The sequence below is a fragment of the Patella vulgata genome, chromosome 2 (assembly GCF_932274485.2).
Source record: "Patella vulgata chromosome 2, xgPatVulg1.2, whole genome shotgun sequence".
Lineage (NCBI taxonomy): Eukaryota > Metazoa > Mollusca > Gastropoda > Patellidae > Patella > Patella vulgata.
Window position 1 is genome coordinate 83,527,337 of NC_065880.2, and position 13,373 is coordinate 83,540,709.

At 35.6% G+C, this 13,373-nt stretch overlaps 1 protein-coding gene across 1 annotated transcript in view; it reads right to left on the minus strand.

Annotated features, from left to right (window-relative positions):
* Positions 1–13,224, minus strand: part of LOC126809876 (brefeldin A-inhibited guanine nucleotide-exchange protein 3) — a 32,973-nt gene extending 19,749 nt beyond the window's left edge. Inside the window, exons 1-14 of the mRNA XM_056098711.1 lie at positions 13,151–13,224; positions 12,507–12,594; positions 11,605–11,718; positions 9,816–9,986; positions 7,338–7,470; positions 6,823–6,926; positions 5,808–5,980; positions 4,988–5,112; positions 4,264–4,552; positions 3,516–3,685; positions 2,680–2,836; positions 1,972–2,097; positions 1,235–1,453; positions 361–583 (exon numbers count right to left, since the gene is read on the minus strand). Coding sequence (XP_055954686.1) covers positions 361–583; positions 1,235–1,453; positions 1,972–2,097; positions 2,680–2,836; positions 3,516–3,685; positions 4,264–4,552; positions 4,988–5,112; positions 5,808–5,980; positions 6,823–6,926; positions 7,338–7,470; positions 9,816–9,986; positions 11,605–11,718; positions 12,507–12,594; positions 13,151–13,214 — 2,156 coding nt within the window. The 5' untranslated portion in view covers positions 13,215–13,224. The remainder of the gene's footprint in view (positions 1–360; positions 584–1,234; positions 1,454–1,971; positions 2,098–2,679; positions 2,837–3,515; positions 3,686–4,263; positions 4,553–4,987; positions 5,113–5,807; positions 5,981–6,822; positions 6,927–7,337; positions 7,471–9,815; positions 9,987–11,604; positions 11,719–12,506; positions 12,595–13,150) is intronic.
* Positions 13,225–13,373: the final 149 nt, after the last annotated feature.

Consider the following 13,373-nt stretch of genomic DNA (forward strand, 5'->3'; position numbering starts at 1 on the left):
GTGTTTAACGTCCGTGTCCACTCGTCCACTCGACACAAACTAGGTCATTTCGGGACTAACATATGGTTGAAACGTTGAAATTTACCTTCTGCGAGTAATATTGACATTCGGCTTCGTGTTATACTAATGGAAACAATATATTGACATAATTACTTGCATTATTTTTAAAAAAATTTGAAGCTTTTCCAGTGACCTTTAAGTCTGAGAATGCTTTGTGAATTCGGGGAAAGGTTTTATAAATTGGTCTTGGCGTGGTTTTCTGCAGACAAATTCCTACACTGAAATTTTGGACCGAATCAGCATTATTATAATAATCAGCATTATTTTCCAACCAACCGACCCTATTTTTTTTTGCCATACCTGAATACATGTTTCCAACAATCAGCTGAATGACTCCCCATTTCTAATCCTGTTGTCATAACAACATCCATACTCAGTACATGGGCCGCGTGGAACCGGGCTATTTTAGGTTTAGTCGGAAGAACTCCCGTTTTATGTTGTTTACCGTCCGGCTTCATATCTTCTTTAACACAAGATGTTGCTGCTAGCTGAGTAAAAACGCTGCCACATCTTTGCTGCAAACCTAGAGATGAAATAAATATGCGTGTTGGTCAAGCAAAATTTCCCCACATAGAACATCGTAATTTTCGTAAAAGTTTCATTCAGAATTTACAAAGATATGGTGAATTGAAACTTTGTCAATATTTGAAGACAACATCTTATCTAGGGTATAGACAACATAAGCCAGCGGCACCCCATGAGTATCGCTGAGTATCGGGTCAGAACCGCACCATACTAGTAACTATATTATCATCTTTAAAACATGAGCGTGATTTGATGGATTGTTTAATGTCAGTGTTAGAAAAATACACAGAAAGCCTTTTGATTATAAAAAGAGAAAGAGAAATGGGTTTTAACGCCCACTCGACACAAACTAGGCATATTCGGGACTAACATATGGTTCAATTTTATTTCAATAATTCGCTTGCACGTAGGTGTCTTTAGCAGTGGAAGGAAACCCGAGGACCCGGAGAAAACACACAAGGTTGGAAAGGCAGCCTTACTCCTTGTCAGGTACAAATGGAGAATCTAAACCACCCCACTTGACGCCATGATAGACCTTGTGATTTCACCCACACGAGTTAACCATTCGGCTAACCAAGGTCTTGTGTATACCATCGATCGATTAAACAATGTAAGATTTGATTTTTTTCGAAAAATGACTTTAACTTACCCAAGGTGCAGCATAATCTGGCTGTTTTATGTAGCCCATCAAGACTAACACAGATGGCATTACGGGCTCTCATTGTTTCTTCTTTGGCCCCCTCTGTACCGAGGAGTAATGCTAAACTATTACCAGTACCACAAGAACTTTTACCATTTAATAAAACCGAGAGAACGTCCAGTATCTCATCATAACAGACATATAATATTAACTTAGCAAGTTTCTTTCCTGTAAAAATAATTTCAAAATTAATCATATGAAATTCTGGTTAACTAAAAGAGAGAGAGAGAGAAATGGGGTTTAACATCCACTCGACCCAGACTAGGTCATTTCGGGACTAACATATGGTTTAATTTTATTTCAATAATTCGCTTGCACGTAGGGGTCCTTTAGCAGTGGGAGAAAACTGGAGGACCCTACTCCTTGTCACGTACAACCAGGGATTCGAAACCACGCCAATTGACTATAGGCCTCATGATACAGCGCGCATGTGCTAACAATTCGGCCATTCAACTCCCCTGGTTAAAGTAAAACTTGCCTTATGAGCCTCATATTTACTTATAAGCCTGCAGGGAGCCAAGGTGGCTTAGTCAATACTAGTGCTGGCACGATATATATCGTTGAATCGATGTATTGCGATTCACCTTCTCACGATTCGCTTACTGAATTGCAAGGCTTTGATTCTAGTCACCCAGCTATGATTAGTCAAAATAATAATAGTAAATTACAACCATATAGATAATTACCTGCTTCTACTGTTCTAGAATTAGACATTGTTGTAGTTTCCTGTGTTAAAGTCATAAAACCACATCTTTCTTTAACTACACATAATAACTGTCCTCCTATTTCATGGCTGTCTAATCCATCAATATCTACATTATAAAAATATAATACATATAGCTAACGATATGAGAGCTGGCTGTCTAATCCATCAATATCTACATTATAAAAATATACAATGTCATATAGCTAATGACAGTAGAGCTGGGGGTAATCAAAATGGTTACCAGCATGTGAAATGACTGATTTGGTGAGCAAGAGGTTGCCTCGCTAACCGGGAGAGAAATTTCATTGGGATTTAAAGGCGAGGGACCACGTAAAAGAACCCTCAACAGTTAGTGTTTGAAATAAGAGTAGGTTTTAGTGACCTTTTCCATGCAAAAGTCTTACTTTTCTGTACCAAAAGGGCTAATGCAAAGGAGCTTATTTATGAGATAATAAAAACTGTCGCTACATGTGCCTATTTCTTGGATTCTGAGATGCACGAGACTGTAATTGCCATATGGCCAATTCACACAAAGGTATGACTATTAAGGATTAGCCGACAAGGATAAAAGCTGGTCGTCTTTGGAAATGAGCCGATAATAGCTTGATTTACTCTCCCAACATATTCATGAATCTGAGCTAGAAACTGACAAAACCCGAATCATGATCTCTGAAAATGAAAACTTTACCTTTCAACATATTTATAAGAGCTGCATCATCTTTCTTACTGTAACCAGCTGTTTCTAGTATATTTGTAGTTAATATCTGTACATATACTTCACTCAACCATGCTGGTGATAGATACACAATTAAACCACTACCTAATGCTTCATCTAAAAACTCTTTCTGTAAATAAATATATACCTTAATATTAATATTGTACTTGTTATTTTCATCTTCTGATACAGGATCCATAAGAGAGAGAGAGAGAGAGAGAGCGAGAGAGAGAGAGAGATAGTTTAACGGTCATTTCAATTTTATTTCAATAATTTGCTTGTGTGTACAAGTCTTTAGGTGCCTGAATAACTTGAGAATAACTTATGGTTCACTTTTATTTCAATAATTTGCTGGTCCTTAACAGTGCAAGGAAACCGAGGGACCTAGAGATCGAACTACTTGTCATGTACAAGCTTGGGAATGAAACCACACCACTTGACTCAATTATAGACCTTATGATCTAAAGTTCAAGCGTTAGACCACCCAACACCCCAGAAATTAAAGGGAGAGAGAAAGAGAGAAATGGGGATTAATGTACACTCGACACAAACTAGGTCATTTCGGGACTAACATATGGTTCAATTTTATTTCCTTTATAAAAGGAAGTGTGTGGATACCGGAGTATCCAGAGAAAACCCACGAAGTAGGACAAGCCACTCTACTCCTTGTCACGTACAAGTGGGGAATCGAAACGACGCCAGTTGACTCAATGACACCTTATAATATGTTAACCATTCGGTCAACCACCCCCCCCAGAAACTAAAGGGAATTACTGTACAAACTGGTATTATTTATCTGTCAGTCTTACCTCAGTTAATGGTAGTTCGGCAGCTTTGTTGCTATAGTAACCAATAATATTAAGTTTTAAACACAGGAGTAACGCTAGTATAGATACAGTATAAATACCATCAGCATTTAATATAACACCAGATACCAAGTCTTTAACATCGTCACTACCACATTCTACTGACGACATTCCTATAATATATATTCAAATACAGTTTAATATCGTCACTACCACATTCTACTGAAGACATTACTATAATATATACAAATATTATCATTATCACATTCTACTGATGACATTACCTGTAATATATACAAATATTGTCATTATCACATTCTACTGACGACATTACCTGTAAAATCAATCTGATTAAAACACAGATCCTATTTTGTTTCGTTTTTTATATTTCAAAATATCGTTTTACTTATCTTTACTACACTTGGATCTTGGTAAGATTTTATATAACCTGCAGTCTCAATGATGTGAGGGATTAGTCAATGAAACGGTCTGTTACGGCGAGTTTTTCGCGTGAGTGCATGGAACTGTGGGTAACCCACTAGAAACATCAACGCTGATTGGTTAATCAAATGTCTGACATCATTGGGTCAAAAGTAGGTCGTATGAACTCTGACACGACCTCCAAGTACAACTGGTCAGATCTTCATGTAGTGTAGATAATCGAAAGTATACAAAAACGAAATGAAATATAAATCTATATTTTAATCAGATTGTTGTAAGACTGTTTTAAAATAAATAATAATTCGATTACCTGAACAGAAATTAGAAGCGAATTGTTTTAAACCCTGATCAACATCACTAATACTATCCATATTCAGTAGTTGGGGTAAAACACGTTTAAACTGTAACAAAAATAACTTGGCATTCTGTCGTTCAACAGCTTCAAATTTATCTCGTAACAATCTATGACGCCGTGCCATCTCTTGACGTTGGGCCGTCTGTAGTTGGTTCTGTATGGTTATCTTTAATTCCATCTCTTCGTCTACTTCACTGATCTGTCGACCAATCATCCCCAGTTTTATCTTCGGTGATTCTAATCCCTGTTTTTATAGAAATTAAGATGATTCAACAGTTATCAACATCCCATGACTTTGTATACCAAAATTTAAGTCAAATTTGTTTCCATGGAAACACAGAAATTTCTAATAGTTGATATGCAAACAAAGTTTCATGAAGACTACTACAACAGGTTGATACATAGTTTAATAAATATATCTTTAATGATTTATGCTCTGTAAAGAATATTGGGACAGAAGCGGGGATGGTATCCATTTCAAAACCCTTCCATGGCTTCATTGGGCGCTGGAAATGAGATCTTCTCAAGAAATAAAAACAGGACAGAAAGACGGACTGTATAACTTTATTACAATAAATTTGCTTTCAAAGTGAGATGAAAAAGGATTTTCTGGATAAAACCTACAAGGTTAGGCAGGCAACCCAAATCGTTGTCACGTAAAAAAGTAGAAAACACCAACCTTTGTATTTTCATCATCTGAGTCATCATCCTCTTCATCTTCTGAATTACGAGAATGGCTGACAGATCCACCATCTTCTTCTAGTATAACAGAACGATTGTGTAAATCACTCGATCTGAATACATCTAAAAATAAGGCCATTTAAAAAGAAATGTTATGATTCTCAGACACCACCGAGTCAATTGAAAATGGCAGCAATGACCTGTTTTTATTTCAAAGTATAAAAACATCCTCATAGATTACTGCTTGTTATGTCCTAGGTCAAGGGGAAGTAACTCCATTATATATTTTCAGTTTAAACTTGAAACTAGAGGTCACTCTCAGTCCCTGGAAAGGTGTCAATTGCGTAAACCACAAGAATTTCCAGCGACAAGGCAGCCACCAATTGAATATTATACTATCTTGACCATTAGAATATATGTCCTTATTAGGTCTAATAAACAACAAGAAGACTTTGTCATGTTGTGGAAAACACAGGGATGGAGTTGTTCCCCTTTTATGTTTTCCGACATTTTGCTTACATTATCCCCTTCTAATACATAAGCCCCCAAATTTATTATTTTTTAACTATGAAAAATAAAACACAGCAACCAGATGCAATTTTAAATTGTTTTTCATAATAATATATGTTAAGACATGTTTAGATTTTTAAAAAAAAGTTTTGTTATTATAGGTAGAAAGGCTAAATCAGGCCTATGCTACACCTTAGTGAACATAAACTACCACCATCATTTTTTTCAGAAATTCACTACCAAGTCTTTGTTCCTCAAGGATAAAACATGAATTACTTTCCCAATATCATCCTATAAAATATTCTTACCTTTTTCAAAATCTAGATAGCAATTATTTATTTCATCGGCTATATTCTCCGTGAGGCCTTCACCTTTACTTAATCGTTCAAGTGTACCAAGTAACTGATCAGCACATGTAACACTGGTAAAGCAGACGGCAGTATCGTTACAATGACAAGATTCCTGTAGAGAGTCTACAATACTGAAAATACACACAATAATTCTTAATTATTCAATTAGAACAAAATGAAATGGGGTTTTAACATCCCACTGTTCTGCTCCTACAGGGCTAATGAAAACGGACATACGCCATGCAGTGTGCTATGAGGGAAATTTTGTTGCCCGGACAGAGGCACTACAGCCTACTTTTATTTTGAATTCCATGAAAGATGTTTTGTTTAAAAATTCAAAACATAAAAATTTGTAACCAAATAAGAGACTGACAAAGTCTACACTGTTGGTTGATAATGTTTGATGCCATATAACCAAGCTACGAACTGTTCTTCAGTATTAACAATATTATTATTATTATTAATTTGAGCAAAATCTTTCAAGGACAGGCCCCGTGTTCACAAAGCATTATAAAACTTCAGTTAAGAATTTATTCAAAATTGTTCGCATTATTTTCACTAAAATATAGCCTTTTATAAAACTGTTGTTGTTTTAATATATCAAATACATCAATAAGTGCAAAGATTGGTGTTTCTGGATCAAAGATATTTCTCATAAATAGTGATTTAAAGTTGAGTAAATTCTTAACTTAAGTCTGAGAATACTTTGTGAACTAGGGACCTGGCTTTCTAATTAATCCACATAGCATCATTCCGTAAAGCAAGACATGGATTGTACTGTCTTTAATTTCCTGTTTCAACTTTTCAAAAAAAAAAAAAAAATTTGATTCAGCATTCACAAATGAAACAACTTTTCATTTAATCTCTGGAGGCTGTCTAGACTGCGAAGGCTCCTGATGCTGTAGCCTCTGAAGTCTTTAATGTAATCCGGCCCTGAGACAGTTAACATCTGTCTAATATGATTTGAACTTACAGTTTTAATAATGGTACATCTTGATGCATCTTGTTAGATTTCTGTCCGTTATCCTGTATCGGTGGTGCCGTTAAATCTACGACGAGTTCGGGACTAGATAATACCTAATCAAAAATAAATAAATAAATAATCACAGAACATTCTAGAGGGAGATAAATATATTATACAGAGAGAGAGAGAGAGAGAGAGAGAGTGAGAGAGACTAATATATGGTTCAATTTTATTTCAATAGGGGGTCTTCAGCTGTCGGAGGAAACCAGAGGACTCGAAGAAAACCCATGAGGATGGACAGGCAAACCTACTCCTTGTTATGTACAAGCAGGGAATGGAAACCATGCCACTCTACTCAATGACAGACCTCATGATACAACGCACATGCTTTAAATCATCCAAACCCCCGTTACAAGTTAAGAGGGAGCATCGACTATCCCGATGGTCCATCGCAAAATTGAAGAACAAGAATTTCAGTAATGCAAAGCATTTTAAAATGAAAAGAAAAAAAAGAAGAAACAAACCTCGTTTATAGCTTTGAGTGCATCCAGTCTGTGTTGGGGTGGAGGATAGAGCAGCGTACGATGGAACAGTGATTCTAATACTGGTCTTAACGAACTAATATTACCCACAAGACGAACTAACTCATTAGCTATACTAAAATATAAATATAATATGGAATGAGAGCCAGAAATTCTAATTAATACTTAACGAACTAATATTACCCACAAGACGAACCTAACTCATTAGCTATACTAAAATATAAATACAATATGGAATGAGAGCCAATCATTCTAATCAATACTTGTCTTAACAAACTAATATTACTCACAAGACGAACTAACTCATTACCTATACTAAAATATAAATACAATATGGAATGAGAGCCAATCATTCTAATCAATACTTGTCTTAACAAACTAATATTACTCACAAGACGAACTAACTCATTACCTATACTAAAACAAGCCAACAGTGAGGCTGATGTCCCCCGCCGAAATCCCAAAATAAATAGATGACACATTAATTAATCGCACATTTATTTTTTTCAAAAGTATCGAGCAATCAAATTTTACACTAAGTTTGAGCACTCTCTATCAGATAGAATCAAAGTTATCTTGTCCCAAAGCATCGACCAATGTTAATAATTGAACTCAGCCATGACATGACAGCAGAAAATACTCATTATCAAACTTAGTCAAGGTAATGATATAATAAAGCTATACACCAAGTGTCCTCACTCTCACTTAATTAGAACTAAAGTTATCGTGTCCCAAAGCATCAACCAATCAAATTGCTTATCCCTGCTTACTCTAAGCAAAAAATTCTCATCTTCACACCCCATCAAGGCATTCACCTAATAGCCACCTATGCCAAGTGTGAACATTCTAACTCAACTAGAATGAGAGTTATTGTGTTCTAAAGTCTCGACCAATCAAATTGCTTATCTCTGCTTAACCTAAGCACAAAATGCTCATCTTCGAACTCCATCAAGACATTAACCTAATAAACACCTACACCAAGTTTGAACATTCTAGCTCAATTAGAAAAGGAGTTAATGTGTTCCAAAGTCTCGGCCAATCAAATTGCTTATCGCTCTGCTTACCCTAAGCAGAAAATGCTCATTATCGAGACTTAGTCAAGGTATTGATATAATAAAGCTATACACCAAGTGTCCTCACTCTCCCTTTTAATTAGAACTAAAGTTATCAGGTCCCAAAGCATCAACCAATCAAATTGCTTATCTCTGCTTACCCTAAGCGGAAAATGCTCATCTTCGAACTCCATCAAGGCATTGACCTAATCAACACATACACCAAGTTTGAACATTCTAGCTCAATTAGGAAGAGAGTTATCGTGCCCCAAAGTATCAACCAATCAAATTGCTTATCTCTGCTTACCCTAAGCGGAAAATGCTCATCTTCGAACTCCATCAAGGCATTGACCTAATAAACACATACACCAAGTTTGAACATTCTAGCTCAATTAAAAGTTATCGTGTCCCAAAGCATCAACCAATCAAATTGCTTATCTCTGCTTACCCTAAGCGGAAAATGCTCATCTTCGAACTCCATCAAGGCATTGACCTAATCAACACATACACCAAGTTTGAACATTCTAGCCCAATTAGGAAGAGAGTTATCGTGTCCCAAAGCATCAACCAATCAAATTGCTTATCTCTGCTTACCCTAAGCGGAAAATGCTCATCTTCGAACTCCATCAAGGCATTGACCTAATAAACACATACACCAAGTTTGAACATTCTAGCTCAATTAGGAAGAGAGTTATTGTGTCCCAAAAAGTGTGACGGACAGACAGACGGACAGACAGACGGACAGACAGACAGACAGACAGACAGACAGACGGACGAACCCATTTTAATAGTCCCCTGCTTTCTTCGAAAGGCGGGGGACAATATAAATACAATATGGAAAGAGAGTCAGTCATTCTGTTAAAATTATATTTGGAATGTGTTCTAACCAGTTCTATCACATGCAAGCCTTGACATCAAGCACCCGTCACAGACCTTGTTATGTACAAATTATCACACAACGTATATATACACAAACTAGGTCATTTTGGGACTAACATTTGGTTTAATTTTATTTCAATAATTCGCTTGCGCGTAGGGGTCTTTAGTATTGGGAGGATACCGAGGACCCAGAGAAAACCCACAAGGTTTGACAGGCGACCCTAATCCTTGTCACGTACAACCGGGGATTCGAAACCACGCCAGTTGACTCAATGACAGGTTTTATGATACAGCGCGCACGTGCTAACCATTTGGCCATTCCCCCCCCCCCCCCGATATATATACAAGCCTGGACTTCAGTCACCTGTCACAGACTTTGTCCAGTACATATCACACAATGTATATATTAAAGTACATGTGATAATTTGTATCTGACAAAGTCTGTGACAGGTGCCTTCTGTCCAGACTTGATCACATATACAATTGATGGACAACAACATGGTCCTCTAAACATTCGAAAGAAACTTACAGATAAATAATTTTAGCAGTTGATATGTTTATATTTGGAGCAGACGTAGACCTAGCTGAGCCTCTAGCAATTCCAACACCTTCTTCCATAGACAATGATTTCTGCATCAATATACTCTTCTCAGCTTTTGGTGTTCCCAACAGAGAAATTAATCCTGGACATAAATACTTCCTGTTTAAATAAATAGAGAGGAATGGAGTTTAAAGTCCACCCGATACAAACTAAGTTCAATTTTATTTCAATAATTCTCTTGTGCGTACTAGGGGTCTGTAGCAATGGGAGAAAACCGGAGGACCCGGAGAAAACTCACGAGGATGGACAGTCGACCCTACTCCTTGTCACGTACAACCGGTGAATCGAGAGAGAGAGAGAGAGAGAGAGAGAGAGAGAGAGAGAAATGGGGTTTAACGTCCACTCGACACAAACTAGGTCATTTCAGAACTAACATATGGTTCAATTTTATTTCAATAATTCTCTTGTGTGTACTAGGGGTCTGTACCTGTAGCAGTGGGAGGAAACCGGAGGACCCGGAGAAAACCCACGAGGTTGGACAGGCCACCCTACTCCTTGTCACGTACAACCGGGGATTCGAAACCACGCCAATTGACTCAATGACAGACTATGATACAATGCGCATGTGCTAACCATTCGGCCATCCAACTCCGCTTTAAATAAATACAATTCTGTGTTATTTCATTGAAACATTTTTATCCCTTTAGCAGCTCAAGTACCAGACAGTGTGAAAGACAGAGTGTTAGAAAGGCTATTATAGCCTAATCTTCAACCCTTCTTAAATAAAGTCATTATTATTATTATTATTATTACTATTAACATATTATAGCCTAATCTTCAACCTTCCTTAAATAAAGTCATTATTATTATTATTATTAACATATGAAGAGCCCCGGGGAAGAACAATCTAAGTCACTTTTTCAACGAACCCCAGTTAATGGCGCCATCTGGTAGCAAATTGTAAAAGATTTCTGTGGAACAATCAATTTCAGGTAAAAACAATCGGAGTCACATCGAACAAAGGACCTTCTGAAATGGACCTCACAGACAAATACAAGTCCATCGTACCCTTTATTTGAAATTAATTTGGCTGAAAAGTGGAAGTCAGTTGTTGTACTTGTAATTATGATTCATATTAAACATCATTTTGAAGTTGTAATTAAACCCACTCGTTGTTCTGTTCGTGTCAAGCATTCTTGTGCAAAAGTCTGTTTTGCCTTTTATGCTAAAAGACAAAAATGTGACTTAGATAGTTCTTCTCCTGGACTCTTCATATGGCATCCTTATAGGGGTAAATAGTGTATAGAGTCTATCAGGCCAGAATTAAGCTTGCATGGGACCACTGCCTGAAAATGTAACTCGGGGCCCTAGCATCAACAGTGAAAAGGGGCCATATTCTGATGCATGACCCCTGGTTGTCTTACTTGCCGAAGTTTTATATCCCCCTTGTTACACTCTACGGTAACATATGAAATATCTATTTATGGTACAAAATCTTTTGAGAACTAATTCAGGGTTCCCTTTCAAATTGGGGTCCCTAGCTGCAATCCAGTCAGACCCCACCCCTCTTAATCCAGCCCTGATATGTAAATTCTGTCCCCAGTTCATGGTATAGCTTTTAAACAGGTCTCGGTAAAGCTGGTTATTGTCACATGAAATATTAATAATCAGAACTTCAAGTTAAAATGGCAATAAATAAGACCTATAGGTGACAGACATGTCTGTTGAAAATATCAAAATGACATTCATCGACATTAAAAATAAGATTAATACGTACCAGACAAGTTCCTGGAAGCCTTCATGATATCTGATACTCAGAGGTGAATGAGACAATATAGACAGAATTCCTTCAACTAATATCTGCATTTCTTGTTTACCCTGGCCTCCAGAACTGTAAACAAAAAGTTAAATACATCTCATTATTTGACAGTCAATAAAAGTATTAACTCATTATTTGACAGTCAATAAAAGTATTAACTCATTATTTGACGGTCAATAAAAGTATTAACTCATTATTTGACAGTCAATAAAAGTATTAACTCATTATTTTACAGTCAATAAAAGTATTAACTCATTATTTGACGGTCAATAAAAGTATTAACTCATTATTTTACAGTCAATAAAAGTATTAACTCATTATTTTACAGTCAATAAAAGTATTAACTCATTAATTCACAGTCAATAAAAGTATTAAACAACTCATTATTTTAAAGTCAATAAAAATATTAACTCAATAATAAAACTCATTTTTTCAAAGTCAATAAAAAAATTAAACAACTCATTATTTCACAGTCAATAAAAGTATTAAACAATTCATTATTTCACAGTCAATAAAAGTATTAAACAACTCATTATTTCAAAGTCAATAAAAGTATTAACTCAATAATCAAAGTATTAACTCATTTTTTCAAAGTCAATAAAAGTATTTACTCATTATTTCACACTCAATAAAAGTATTAAACAACTCATTATTTTACAGTCAATAAAAGTATTTTATTTCAAAGTCAATAAAAGTATTGACTCATTATTTCACACTAAATAAAAGTATTAAACAGCTCATTATTTTACAGTCAATAAAAGTATTAACTCATTCATTTTTTCACAGTCAATAAAAGTACATATCTCCAAAAATACTGTAACAACTCATAGAATTACAGTCATTAGAAAGAATAACAATACCTTTGACTTCCACTGATTTTTCCAGCAAAAAATCGTAGAATGGCAACAATATCATCCATCAGGCCTTCAGCAGTCATGTAATTATTACCTAGAGAATATATGTCAAAATTATGTTAATAATATATTCTTCAGAAAGAATCATCAGAATCTGTTTAAAATATTGGTTCCCTTTGCCAGCTGGTCAATTTTTGACATATTTCATTTACCTCAGATTATCTCTTTCAAAAGATGGTGACATTTTTAGCACTTCTAACTAGAGCATCAACAAGATTTTTCAGAGTGATAATGTGCCATAACAAAGGCAGTAATTATAGGAAATCGTTGCAATTCAATAGGCTTCTTCTTTTCATGACCTTAAACACTTGAAGTCAATCGGATATTAACTTAGCCTCTGGAGCATCCACAAGATTTTTCAAAGTGATCAAGGGCCATAACTCTGGCAGTAATTATTGGATACCATTAAAAATCAAAAGGCTTTCTCATCTTATTAAACAATGTGTGTAAATCTAAAGTCAATTGGTTATTAAAAAATTAATGAGTAACAAAATGACAGACACCTGAGGTTTTGTGCCTGACCAAGTCTGAATTTGTGTCTGACATTGTCTGTGACAGGTGCCTTATTTTCAGGCTTGATTTGATCTTACCTGCTTGTTTAAAATCAGCTAATACATTATCACCATCTTCTTCCTGTAGTATTAATTCATCCATTAATTTATCAATTCATTAATTGGTTCATTAAATAATTCATTAATCGGTTCATTAATTAATTCATTAATCGGTTCATTAATCTGTTCATTAAACGGTTCATTTTCATTAACAAATTGCTCATTATTTAATCAATTAATTATTTGTATCATATTTATTAAA